The sequence below is a fragment of the Sceloporus occidentalis genome, unplaced genomic scaffold (genome assembly GCF_023333645.1).
Source record: "Sceloporus occidentalis isolate IW3139 unplaced genomic scaffold, rSceOcc1.0.p SCAF_4, whole genome shotgun sequence".
Taxonomy (NCBI): Eukaryota; Metazoa; Chordata; class Lepidosauria; order Squamata; family Phrynosomatidae; genus Sceloporus; species Sceloporus occidentalis.
In genome coordinates this window covers 133,114,570-133,128,601 of record NW_028316984.1, presented here as the reverse complement: position 1 = coordinate 133,128,601, position 14,032 = coordinate 133,114,570, and the positions used below count along the sequence as shown (strand labels likewise).

At 42.9% G+C, this 14,032-nt stretch overlaps 1 protein-coding gene across 3 annotated transcripts in view; it reads right to left on the bottom strand.

The window, feature by feature from the left end:
- LOC149314633 (C-Jun-amino-terminal kinase-interacting protein 1-like) overlaps positions 1–14,032 on the bottom strand; it is an 80,548-nt gene that overhangs the window by 54,916 nt on the left and 11,600 nt on the right. The window contains exon 1 of one of the 3 annotated variants that reach the window (XM_089521510.1): positions 3,900–3,981. The exons of the other annotated variants lie outside the window; for them this stretch is intronic. Coding sequence (XP_089377636.1) covers positions 3,900–3,970 — 71 coding nt within the window. The 5' untranslated portion in view covers positions 3,971–3,981. Of the gene's footprint in view, positions 1–3,899; positions 3,982–14,032 lie in introns of those variants that run through there. 3 annotated transcript variants of the gene reach the window in all.

Here is a 14,032-nt window from a genome sequence, read left to right as displayed (position 1 = left end):
CTCTTTGTTCTTTTCTCCTACACAGAAAAATATAAAGGCCATCTCCAGCGAAATTTTATGTATGTGTTACAAATCATAGGCTAAGCAGCAAGATGTATTACAGAAGGCATACATATGCATACATACACTAGTTCTTCCTACGGAGAAATTTGCTTTGAAGCAAAAATAGCCATGGGATCAGTACTGACCAGAACTTTCCATCCACTATACCTCTCCATGCTTGCATCCATGACCAGTTCACAGTAAGACCACTTAGCATCCTTCTCGTATCTATATGTTCATGTTCAAATGAAGTTAAATACAAAAATGTTGGCCTTATTCATGTGTTTGGCTAGCCCCACCTCCCTTTGTTGTTGCTCTCCACATTGGACAATGACAGTCTGAAGATAATAGCACCCCCCCATCAACGTTTACTTAGGAGTTTATCAGACAAGGGAAATTGGAAGTATAATCCAATGGTGATCCGCATGCAATCATGGGGTTTCACGTTATTGTGTGATAGACTACCACACACAATTTCAGGCAATGGCAAGCTATTTTCAGGCAATGGGAAGTCAATTCGAACACAATTCAAATTCACGTAAATTCGCTGAACTAGTGAATTCATGTGAATGCGTTCTGGCCCCACTTTCTTTTCATTCGAATTTAAGAGAAATTCCTCCTGTGTGATAAACTCCTTATAATAAATTGCCTAATGTCTGAATAGGGCTAAAGAATTTGGGAGAAGAACCCAATACTCCATGAAATAACATATTTATAATAACAAATAAATCACTTCAACATAAAATTAACACTATACCCTATGAAAAATCTAGGAGGACCAATTATTCCAGTACATGTAGTATAGTATAGTGGTTTGAATGTTGGTCTAAGATTCTGGGGATCAGGGTTCAAATATCCTATTTGAGCATAAAAACCCACTGGGTGACCCTGGGCAAGTCACACTCTCTCAGCCTCAGATGATGGCATTAACAAAACTCCTCTGAAAAAACATGCTAAGAAAACCTCATGATAGGTTCACCTTAGGGTTGCCATAAGTAAATAAAAATGACTTTCAGACACACAACTACAACAAAGCTTTAATAAAAGCTGGATTTGTTCTAGAATGCTAAGAGCATAGAGTTTTCAGAGTTCATCACAAATATTCTATTTGACCTCAGCTCTCCTTTGACACCTACATTCTCAAATGTGTAAGAGAGAGAACAAATTCAGTTTCTGCCAATTATAGATAAACATGCTGCAATTCGAAGAGGAAGATAAATCAGGAGATGGAGAGAGTAGACAAAAAGGTCATTGGACAGAGAATATTCAGCTAGTATTCTTCATATGTGTCTGCATCTTGGTTTATAACAGCAGGAGCAAGATATCAGGGTAAGGTGTATACTTTCATTACTTTTGGAAGCAAGGGTAATGACTCCAATGTCTACACTGAACAAATAGTATGGGACTGGAGACTGAAGGAAGCTACCACTAATAATTTGCTAGAAAAAGACTCCCATCTCTGAGGACTGGTTTATATTTCCATTGCTCCCAGTGCTCAAGGATCTGCTAAAAAGACAGCAATTATTATTATTATTATTATTATTATTATTATTATTATTATTTGTATACCGCCCTCTGGCAAACCAATCCGGACGGTTAACAACAGTAAAATATAAAATATGACAATTAAAAACCCTTTATCCCACCCCCCCTTAAGACAGTATTAAATAGTATAACATATTAAAAACACAATATCAAGCATAAAAACAGCAATTAAAACTAAAAACCCTGATATCCCTCTGTTGATCCTCAACCATCTCTAAGATGGGGCCACGGGAGGAATGAGGGAATCAGGGAACCTGGGACGGGATGGTTAATCTGGAAAGGCCTGCTGGAAGAGATCCGTCTTGACCGCTTTTTTAAAGCTGTCTAATGATGTTATCTGAATAGAACAATAGAAACAACAAACAGCTCTCATCAAAGATAACATCCTTTTCTAGCACTGGAAAAATCCTTAAGGTAAGTGACTGCCCTTGGCATTAAAATCCAGCATAAACTTGTCAACCTGTCATCTCCCTACGCAGATAAGAAAAAGGCAGTAAGGGCAGCAGCAAGAAAGGAAATGATAAATCATTCACAGATTATCTCTGTGCATCTTATCAATATATATTCGAATGCTTTCCTCTTAGACCCTGCCAAAGTCCTTTCTCCAACCCTTCCAATATGTAGCCTATGGCTTTTGTTAGATCAATTTTCAGAAGACCAGTGGGGGACATATGGAGACATTTTTTGCCAAGGGCAAGTCTTTGTGCAACGAAATTTGTCACTGGTTGAAGTAGAGCATGCAGCACAGAAAAGAGTCAGGCAAAGAAGCTGTTATTACTCTTACAACAAATCATCTCTGAATCCTTCCCTCGGTTTTATTGTTTGGGAAGTGGGGTGTTAAAAACTGCCTCAACTCCCTGGGCTTCTCCAGTTACACATTGGGAAGTATAGCACATGTTATGTGTTGCCATTCTGGACTGCAGCTCTCTGGTGCATACTTTGCAATGTGACAGAGGAAAACGGTGTTTGGCAAAGAGTCCAGGGCCTTGTCTCCTGTTGTGCCCTCTCCCACAAACATACACACACCTACACAACTCACTGCATTATCAAAATGCTGCTGAAACCAAAGATTTACAGAGCTAAAGAGCAACTTGCCTGTGGCATGAAGAAAGAATGTGTTCAGTGATTCATAGAATCACTGAGTTGGAAGAAACCTCAAGAGTCATCCAGTCCAACCCCGTGCCATGCAGGAACTCACAATCAAAGCACCCCCCAACAGATGGCCATCCAGCTTCTATTAAAAAGTTCCAAAGAAGGAGACTTCATCACTCTCTGAGGCAGCCACAGGAAGGCTGCAATAAAATGACACATCTGGATATAAGTAAGTGGGAGAAGTATTAAACGTGGAACTTGCTCATGTCAAAGGGGGTTGCACACAGGAAGGGAAGGAGGAGGAAGAGAAAAAGATGGTGAGCAATGAAGAATATATTATAATGGGCTGCCAATGCAATACATGATTCCCTCTCCTATTCCAAGTCAAGGTCAGAATTTTTCTTCTCTTTCTATTATAGTAATTCCATTGCATGAAATTATTTGCTGTGATAGTGGGGTGCTCATAAATGAACTGACTCTGACAACAATCCCAGAACAATGTGAAAAAATACCTATAACTTCCCACAAGGCCCCTTCAAAGCCTTTGGCTTATCTCTTTCAACAGCCAAGCTGTATTAGATTTGTCTCTGTCCAGTGTAGCATTGCTACAGCTTCTTTTTAAGAAAGAGAAAGAACTAAATAAATAAAGGAAGGAGAAGAAGGAGAAGGAGAAAGAACTGGAGCAAAATACCAAAATGAGAGTCTTCTGCCTACTTGCAGGTCTGTTTCCTATAGTTCACTCTACATGTCCAGCTCTGGGGTGCTAAGAGTTCCACCCATCAATGAGCCTGGGAAAGTTACCTTTTTTGGACTCTAGCTGCCTGAGTCCCTCAAACAGCATGACCAGCCCTGCAAAAGACAACTCTTCTGACATAATTCTTTCCTATTGTCAACTGAGGAGTCTCTTCAGGAAGCAAAGCCAGCCATGACAGAGATGATCTGATATCCTTGATGTAACCAAAGAACATCATTTCGATTTCATTCCCAACAGACAAAGTTTACAACCAAGTCTGTGCTCTCAAGTCCAAAGCTGCTATGCAGACATTTTGCTCCTATAGAGCAAGGGGATTTTTTACCAAAGTATACCAAGATAAGTACGTAAACTAGAATAAAGAAAAGGATTAGTTTTTTTAAAAAAAATACTGCATAAGTACACGAAACCTGACTACTGATTCTTCCCACATCCCCCCCCTAAATACTGCCCTCACATGACCACCTACCATTTCTCCCACTGGTCCTCAAGCCAGCTCTCCTCCTCTGTGCTGGACTGCATTGTAAGTTCAAGCTTCATCTAAGAGGAGCCCGTCTTGGGGGAGGGGAGGGGGCCCTGGAAGGTAAGGGAGACCTCCCCTCAACAGTCGGAAAAGGAGAATGAAGCAGGCTTGTGGTTCTTCCTGTCTCCTCTGCACTGCCCCGGCTCCAAAGGCACTGCTGCTTGCACTGCTCTCTGCTTTTCCCTGCGCAGTCTAAAGGAGCTCATTAAAAATAAATGGAATCAGCTGTCTGGGTGAAAGGGGAAAAAAGCTACCCTCTGGGCTGAGATGGTGCCAAGCCCTGCACTTGCCTGGCCCTCCGCTTCCCTCAGCCAGGCAGACTCTCAATCTGGCTCCCCTCCCCATCAGCTGCAGTCAGAAGGGGAAAGAAAGGAGTGGGAATCAAGTTACCATAACAGTGGCACTAAGCCCTGCCAAGCCACTTTCCCCATGACCTTGCAGTGCCTCTGCCCCTACAGGCCTTTATATGACCATCTCTCCAAGTGGCAGAGGATGCTTTAGCCATCTTTGTCCTACAGAGAGAGGAATGTTGTTACATAAGAAACTTTACATTGGCTAGCACAAGATTTGCAGCTTATTTCAGAGCTTAAGCCCTAAACATTTTGCTGCCTGGGGCCAAACTGCAAACATCTCACCAAAGGGCAACTCATTCCTACCTGAAGCAGAAAATCCTAGAAACATTTCCTCCTTCCCTGGCAGTAAAAAACAAAAAAGGAGAACAGCAATAATAATAAATTAAAAACTGACAGTTTTTGCATGTTCATGACACAAGAGATCTGGTGTCTGAGGTAGGCCTCTCACTCTGGTTAAGGAAGTCCTATCTTTTTTATACCAACAGGATTCAGAGATTATTACTTTGTGATGCTTTTCTCCAACTGACAGCTCCTATCTGCCCAAGTAAAGAATTCCAGGATGTTTCACTTGCATCCTCTTATTGGCTATCTTAGATCATTCACATGCCACTTTGCGTCTAAGTGGAATGTTAAATCCAGCCCATCAGGGATCATAAAGTAAGCCTGTACATGAATAGCTTATCTCAGGTACCAGAACACTGAACATTCATTTCTTTCCCTTTCCAGATTGCTGGGATTTCACACAGTCATGTGGGGTGGCTCATTTGAGGTAATCAACCCCCCACTCATACAAAATGGCTACCACACAAAGGCCATCTGATATTCCATTATAGTGGCAGTCAATTCACAGGCAAGCTGCCATCCTGGGATGGCTTGCTCTGTGAAGCAGCTGCCATACAAGTATAATTTCAGACCTCCATGTATCATGTCATGTGAAACCTCTTTTGTTGTCACAGTTTTAAGTGATGCACAGCCTTTGTTATTAAATTTATCACAACATCCTCTAAGGCAGTATGGTGAACCTTTTACAGACCAAGTGCCGAAACTGCAACTCAGACCCCACTTATTTATTGCAAAGTGCCACATCCCTCTGGCTTTCTAGTAAGAGACTCTGGCAAACTCTATGCTAGGGTGACAGCATGTGTGCCCACAGAGAGGGCTCTGAGTGCCACCTCTGGCACACGTGCCATAGGTTCACCATCACTGCTCTAAGGACAGTGGGATATTCTTAGCTATAATAGTAGTATAGTAGGACTTGGAATTTTTTTTTAAAAAAAATTTTTTTGGGATTATAATGCCCCAAATCCATTTGCTGGACTATTCTAGAAGTAAAGGTCAAAAGAGAGAAAGAAATAGAGAGATTTTCTGAAGCTCTGCTATGAGGAGATATTGAAGCTGCAGCATTTGATGGTTCAGCATCAGATTTCATACTTCCTCCACATCATTTGAAAGGGGGTTTCCATCTCTGTCACCAAAGGGGACAGGAAATAATCAGCAACTTTAGTCCACATTGAGAGCTCACAGCACTTCTTTGATGTGTGGGTGGCTGCAGGGCGAAGGGTAGAGGCATGTGTCTATTTTGGAATGACAAGAGATGTGGGAAGCAGAGCATATGAAAAACATTGGAACCTATTGCCCCTCAGCAACACTTCATATCTGAAGTGGCTCACAAGTAACAGGGACAAAGCCAGGAGCCTAGCTTCCCAAAGCAAGGTGGGTTTAAATTTTTTAAAAAATGTTTGTGGGGAGGAGTTAAATTAACAGCAATAGGCAAGTGATTCTGGCTGGAGCTTCATTTCAACCACAGAGTCTGGGCCTTATCACACGTGAAACAGGAGCTCCGAAGCCCTTCCGAAGCGAGGGGGTATCAGAGTAACTTCGGATCCAAGGCAATTCACGTGATGTATTATCATACCTGAGGAACAAAATTTTGGTCTCTACTTGGGTAAAGCAGAGCGAGTGCACATTGTATTATCACACCAGAAGGATTGAACGATTTGAACTGGCACCCTTGCGCATGCTCAGTGGGGCTCTGGATGCTGTCATCATTCTCTGCCCCCTCCTTAACTGTCATCCTTCATTGGGGTGAAGGAGGAGGCAGGCAGGGGATGATGAGACAGGTGGCAGGGTGGCAGAGGGGGCGAGATCGGGGTGAAGGAGCCAGCAGGGGAGGATGGGACAGGTCACAGGGTGCCAGAGGGGGTGAGATTGGGGTGAAGGAGCAGGCAGGGGGTGATGGGACAGGTCGCAGGGTGACAAAGGGGGTGAGATCGAGGTGAAGGAGGAGGCAGGGGATGATGGGACAGGTGGCAGGGGATCACTGGGGGCGAGATCGGGATGAAGGAGTAGGCAGGAGATGATGGGACAGGTGGCTGGGTGGCAGAGGGGGCGAGATCGGGGTGAAGGAGCAGGCAGAGGATGATGGGACAGGTCGCAGGGGTCACTGGAGGCGAGATCAGGGTAATCTTCCACACCAGACCAATTCAAAGAGAATTCATAATTTTTGTGAATTCACTTGTTACCGAATTCACAAAAATGAAGAGACACCCCGAAGTGACCGTGGATCCACCTTGGAACGATCCCCCATAGAAAGCAATCATGTCTGATAATACATCACGTTATAACGTGAATACTCATGGCTGGACCCGCAGTGACTCTGGATGTGAGCTGCAAAACCTCTCATGTGATAAGGTCCTTTGTATCCTTATAGAGGCCTGTCTGCTCTTTGAAATTCTGTAAGAGTGCCTGCCTCATTCACTTCAGTGAAACTTCTGCCAGTGCAGCACTTTGAAGATAAGACTGTAGAGAACCTTACTCTTTAAGGCAATAAAGATTCTTCCTTCAGCTGGCATCCTCCAGTTGTGTTAGACTACACCTCCCATCACCCCATTGACCAAGCTAGCTGGAGATGATTGGAGCTGTCACCCAACACACCCAAGGAGTACTGGGTTCAGGAGGTTTACTTGAGAGGCAAAGAGAACTGTTTGGTAAGAGTGAGGGGGTTCTGTGCTAACACTACCTGGAGAGAGGAAGAACAATTAATAACAACATTCCTCAAAATAATTTAGATAACAAGCTGCCAGCTAGTGGAAGTATGAAGTGCAGCGTTATGTGTTCAAAATGCAACCCTGACGATTTTACAGAGGAGGGAGATGAGAGATTAGATTTTAATGGTTAATCTCTTTAATAAAGTTGTGTTTGTTACCAGCAATAATCCCACTGTAATGATTAAAGATTTGGATAACTAGAAAAAAACATTTATTCAGTGCTTTAGCACCTCTGGCTTTTTGCTGCCATATCTCTCCTTCTCTTATTTTTTTCCAGCAGAGTCTGATGCATGCTCTTCTGTATCACTTCTTTGGGATTTGCCATTTGCTCTTAGGTTCTGCTACATCATCTCTTCTATTTCCTGCCTGTCTTTCATTTTTCCCATCAGAACTGCCAAAGTCGATTAGGGCCATGGATCATCTAGTTCAGTGTCATCATTCTGACAAGAGCCAAAGCTCAGGTTGCGCAGAGAAAGATGCCAAACTCTTGGATGAGGCAGAATAGAAAAGCTATTATCACAGAGGCCAGATTGTAAGCTCCCCAAAGATTTCAATCTGGCCAGAGACTAGGAGACAGAATGCTAGGCTAGATGGACCATTAATCTGATCTAGTAAGGAAGGGATGCACAGACTCTGGGTTTGTAGAACCTTCTTGTTGTTGTTATGTGCCTTCAAGTCTATTCTGAGTTATGGCAATCTTAGAGTTTTCTTGTCAAGATTTATTTAGAGGAGGTTTGCTAATGCCTTCCTCTGAGACTGAGAGATATTATTTTCCCAAGGTCACCCAGTGGATTTCTGGGGCTAAGTGGGGATTCAAAACCTGGTTTTACAGAATCCTAATCTAGCACATAATACACTGGCTCTGTCTCCTTTCTAGTGTACTTTTTTTTTTAAAAAAAATCAGCACTAAGGTCCACCAGCAAGAACCACATTCAAATAATGGTGGCTGGTGACTTCCATGTCAATGGGACAGTGAATCATCTCTGAGCTTTATACCAAAATTTAAAGACTCTATCAAAAGTGCTGAATCAAAATAGTTTGATTACCTTCAATATATCTTCTTAAATTCTGACTAAAATCGAGAGCAGATTCACTATCAAACTAATATGTAAACCTTCTGCTGCCACTGGGTACAAAATAATAATAATAATAAAATAAAATTTTTATTTATAGGCCGCCCTTCCTTCGATCAGGGCGGCTTACAGCAATAAAACATACAATTTAAATACATTTCAATAAAAACAATACACAAACATATACCCAACAATAAAAAGCCCCATAGCCCAACCTCTTGGCCACGAAAGAGGAGGGAGGCCCACAGGATATCTATTCGGGGAATGCCTGTTGGAATAGGAAGGTTTTAAGGTCCTTCCTAAATTGGGCCAGGGTAGTAGACGAGCGGAGCTCTATGGGCAGCGTGTTCCAAAGGGCTGGGGCAGCTGTGGTAAACGTCCTCCGCGAAGTGGAGACTAACCTTGCCCCAGGCACCTTCAGTAGCTGCTGCCCAGACGTTCTGAGGGTGCGAGGCGGAATGTACGAGGAGAGGCGGTCCTTTAGGTATCCTGGGCCCAAGCCATTTAGGGCTTTATAGGTAATTACCAACACCTTATATTGAGCTCGGAAGCAAATGGGCAGCCAATGGAGGCCTCTTAAAACCGGTGTTATATGGCTGGTCCTGGGAACACCAGTGACCAGCCGGGCCGCCATATTCTGCACCATTTGCACCTTCCGAGTTTGGTATAAGGGTTGCCCCATGTAGAGTGCATTGCAGAAATCCAGTCTCGAAGTTACCAGAGCATGTACAACAGTTTCTAGGTCCCTCTGGGCCAGGTATGGGCGCAGCTGGCGAATCAGCCGAAGCTGATAACAGGTGCTCTTGACCGTCGCATTCACCTGAGCCGTCAGGTGAAGTGACGAGTCAAGAAGCACCCCCAGACTGCACACGGAGTCCTTCACAGGGAGCGTGACCCCATTCAGGACAGGTGGAACCACCGCCATTCCTGGACCAGGAGAACCTATCACTAGTACCTCCGTTTTCTCTGGATTCAGCTTGAGTCAGTTTTCTCTCATCCAGCCCATTACTGACTCTAGGCAGGCCACGAGAGGAGAGACGCCATCCCCAGTCACTGCATCAGTCGGAGACATAGAGAAGATTATTTGGGTGTCATCAGCGTACTGATAACCCCGCGCCCCATGTCTCCGGATGATCTCTCCCAGCAGTTTCATGTAAATGTTAAATAGCATGGGAGACAAAATGGCCCCTTGAGGGACCCCAGTTTTAAGGGGCCTCTCATCGGAGCACACGTCTCCCAGCTGCACCATCTGGGACCTCCCGGAGAGGTAGGAGCGGAACCACTGGAGCGCAGTGCCCCCGATTCCCACCTCTGTCAGGCGTCCCAGAAGGATACCATGGTCTATGGTATCGAAAGCCGCTGAGATGTCCAAGAGCACCAACAGGGACACGCTTCCCCTGTCGATGCCCAGACGGAGATCATCGACCAAGGCGACCATGGCCATCTCAACCCCGTAACCCGCCCGGAAGCCAGTTTGAAATGGGTCCAGATAATCCGTTTCATCCAAGACCGCCTGAAGCTGGATAGCAACCGCCCTCTCGATCACCTTTCCCAGAAATGGTAGCAGCGAAACTGGCCGATAATTATTATGTACCAGGGGGTCGAGGGAGGGCTTTTTTAGGATCGGTTTTACAATGGCCAATTTAAGATCCGATGGAAATTGCCCATCCCTCAAAGATGAATTAATTATCCGGCGTAACAATGATGTTACCACCGGTCCCCCCTGGGCCGCTACCCACGAGGGACAGGGATCAAGAGAACAGGTTGTCTTCCGAACACTTCCGAGGATCTTGTCCACATCCTCGGTACTCACCAACTCAAACTGATCCAGTTTAACATAGTCCACGGAGGCTCTGGACACTTCTACCCTAGGTTCTGCTATAATGTCGGCGCTCAGACTTTCGCTTATACGAGAAGTTTTATCCGCAAAAAAGTCGTTAAACAAGTCACAGCAGGCCTTAGAAGGATCAAGGATCTGGTTCAGGGTGGGAGGGAGCTGAGTTAAAAAAGCAGTTGTCGGCACAGAACCAGATATAAACAGTAATTTGGAGAGGAAACAGCTATTTTCGCATGCCATGAGCCACATGCTGGGATAGCTTCCATATAGAAGAGTATATCTTCATCTGACTTACTATGGGTCACCCTGTGGGTTTCTATGGCTGAGAGGGTATTAGAACCCTAGTCCAGAATCATAGTCCATTATGTAAACCACAACAGTATGATGGCTCCTACATAATTATAGCAGTTTGATATCACTTCAACATCCTTGGTTCCAGGCTATGAAATCCTGATATTTGTAATCTGCTGTGGCATTAGAACTCTCTGACTGATAATTACCTCATAAAACTACAAATCTCAGGACTTCATAGGATGCCTCCGTGGCAGTTAAAATAGTATCAAGCTGCTATGACAGTGTATTTTGGAAAAGACCCTATTTTTTAAATTATTATTGTTCAACTACTAGGAATCAGAAACCCTTGCAAATCAATTTCAAATCACCCAGAGAGATATTACTATACACTGATCAACCTTCTGCCCATCATGAATTAAGCAACTATTTCTCACACCTACCTGCAGTGTGTACCCTTTCTCTAATACCCATCTTACTTGCACTAGATGAATCCAGAATGCCCTCTGCAAAGAAATGGATAGAGCTTGGAAAATCTTTGTAGACTTCCAGACAACCCAGTCCAGCATAGCCAAAAGCCAACATGGCTGATAGTAACTTTCTTGGCTCTGATGAAAAGTTATATACTAAAGCTGTACTTGGAATTAACACACAAGTAATCATAATTTTCAGGCATCTGCTTTACAGTTATTTGCATCAGCTAAACTGCTTTGCTAGTGCTTCTGAAACACATTAGATTTGGCAATACAAATTCAGCAAAACTACCCACCCAGGGCCAGGAGACATACTGGTTATCACTTCTGCTGGTACAGTTACATGAAATCTGAATTTATTGGATGCTGGATAGAACAGTATGACCTCTCTCTCCTGCCAGAATGTCTTTTGTCCAATAACCTGATACTTCCATTACACAAGATGTATGCTGGCCTTTGGGGAACATCTATATCAGGGAACCAGCAGCACCAATACAGATCGCATGAGGATATTTCACTAGAATTAGCTGCAATGGCCTATGGCCAGAGCTCATAATGGAAGTCCATTATGTGGTTCTAATTGACCACATGCAAGGAGAATCCTTCTGCTAGGGATGCAGCTCCCCCCACTGCATCAGAATTATCCACACACTCTCATAGTAACCCACAGTTTTCTCATGGGAGCATTCACCATCTCCAGCCTCCTCCCTCTTCTTTTCTGCTTCCTCGATTTAGCTCTGTGTCCATGCACAGTACTTTCTCATCACTATTGATTGTGACAAAGCATTTGTAGACAGAGTGAAAGTTGCCTTCTCACCAAGACTATGATACACACATACACACACACACACACAGAGAGAGAGAGAGAGAGAGAGAGAGAGAGCTATTTATTACCTAGAAGAGGATTCCTCCCATCCTTCCTATATTTATCCAAGTGATGGTAGGTAATGATTAAATTTCATAGTGTGCTGCTTAAATTCCACGGTGTGCTGTTCACTTGGGCTAACAAGCAGAATTCAAAAAATATTCCTTGTCTAAAACGATTATTGTCACGAGCAAAGTAGCATGCTAATTCTCCTCCAATTCTACCACAGCATTTCATGAACAAAATCCCTGTCCATGGTGCTTACCGGCTGAAAACTAACACACATACATGCTCTGCCCAGCTTTTCCAGGTCTCTTCAACTTTTATGAGGGTTTATACTGGCCTTGAAAAAGCTATTAAAACTCTTTAGGGATATAGGGACCATGCTCTGTAATGAAAGGCTGCATGTTGTGTGATCAACAAGCAAAGGCAAAGCCCCTTTCTGCAAACACACAGGCTCCCACAGGTTGGAGAAATCAACTCATTGCTTTGCAGGGCCAGTCCCAGTAGATTTCCACTTAGCAACAACTTCCAAGATCAAATGCTTTGCTGGAGACAGGGCCACCTTCAGTACCAGGAGGACTAAGCTGTATTCACCCAGTACCTAAAAAAAATAATAATAATAAAAAATAATTCCAAGGCTCTCATTGACAAGGCCAGTCATTTTATAAGCACTTGGATTGCAAATCAGGCTTGCTGCCTCAGCACCCCACCCACCTGGCTATATGTATTTGAATCATACACTAAAGGGGGCCACAATTTCATGTGCAAGCAAAATTATTAACATACAGTCAGCCTTCCATATATGTGGATTTTTTTATCTATGGATTCAACCATCCAAAATTTGAAAATATTCCCAAAAATATAAATTCCAAAAAGCAAACCTTGATTTTGCCATTTTATATAAGGGAGACCACTTCACTATGCCTTTGTATTTAATGGGACTAAATACAACATCCACGGGTTTTGGTATCCATGGGGGGTCCAGGAATCAAACCCCAGCAGATAATAAAGTCCCACAGTCACTGTACTGCCAATGTTTTCAATTTGCTGAATGCAATCAAACTGCAGTACTAAATCTTTAACAGTATCTCTGAATTGGGCTGGGAGGAAGAACATGTGGACCATAGAAATAGCAGAGATCAATTGAAGCCAAGCTGTAGGATATATGCATCATTCATTCATCATGCTATTCTGTATATATACTTATCTGCTCTGCTTTAAAAACAAATCAAGCTATTTGCTGCAACACATGTATATATTCCAGAATTTAATTATTAAAATGTTTAAAACCATTTCCCCTTGATAAATAAACTAAATCTGCTAGACAGGTAATAGCCATTCATTGTTATATTATTTTCCCCTTGAACTAAACTGCTTCCTCCTCCTCCTCTATTAAACCTTCTAAAAAACATTTCATACATTCCCCATTAAATTAAGAAGAGGTTTGTTCAACGTATCTCCCCAAGTTAATAGCATGACAGAATAGAAGGTGTACAAGCATGTTCATCACTCAATATCTCATTACTCAGTGGCTTTATTACTCAGTGATTCAAAGGAGAAAGGCCTCCGTTGACAAATGCTGAAACCCGAGATTCCATTTGATAAGCATAAGATATGTGAGGCTTCATTCAAACATATAAATCTTCACAAACGAAGATCAACTGACAAGCATGTTCGTAAATATGAACACAGATTCTAACTGTTTCTAGTAATAAAATTTTTAGTCCTTCCAACATACTGCATAAACTCTTTCAATTCAGGAACTTTAGCCTGTGAGGCAAAGTGATACCAAATGGCCTTCTCATCAGTAGGCATATGAAACAAACCTTCTAGGCATAAGTTGTTCCTCCAGCCTTGTTCATTGAACACACACTGAAAATAATCCCAAGAAGCTAACATTTTGTCACCTTTCCACTTAAGCATTTTACTATAATTAGATATAAATAGCTCCAATGTTTGAAGATCTCATTATACAAATTCTGAGATGTGTTTGCTTAAGCTTCTAGCCCACTGGAACTTTAAGTTTCAGCATCTTTCTTGAATTTTTGAGCAGGATAATGTTTTTATGATTACTAATATGGAAATCAGGCCTAAATATGCTAAAAGCACCAGATCCCATCTGATCTTGGAAGCTAAG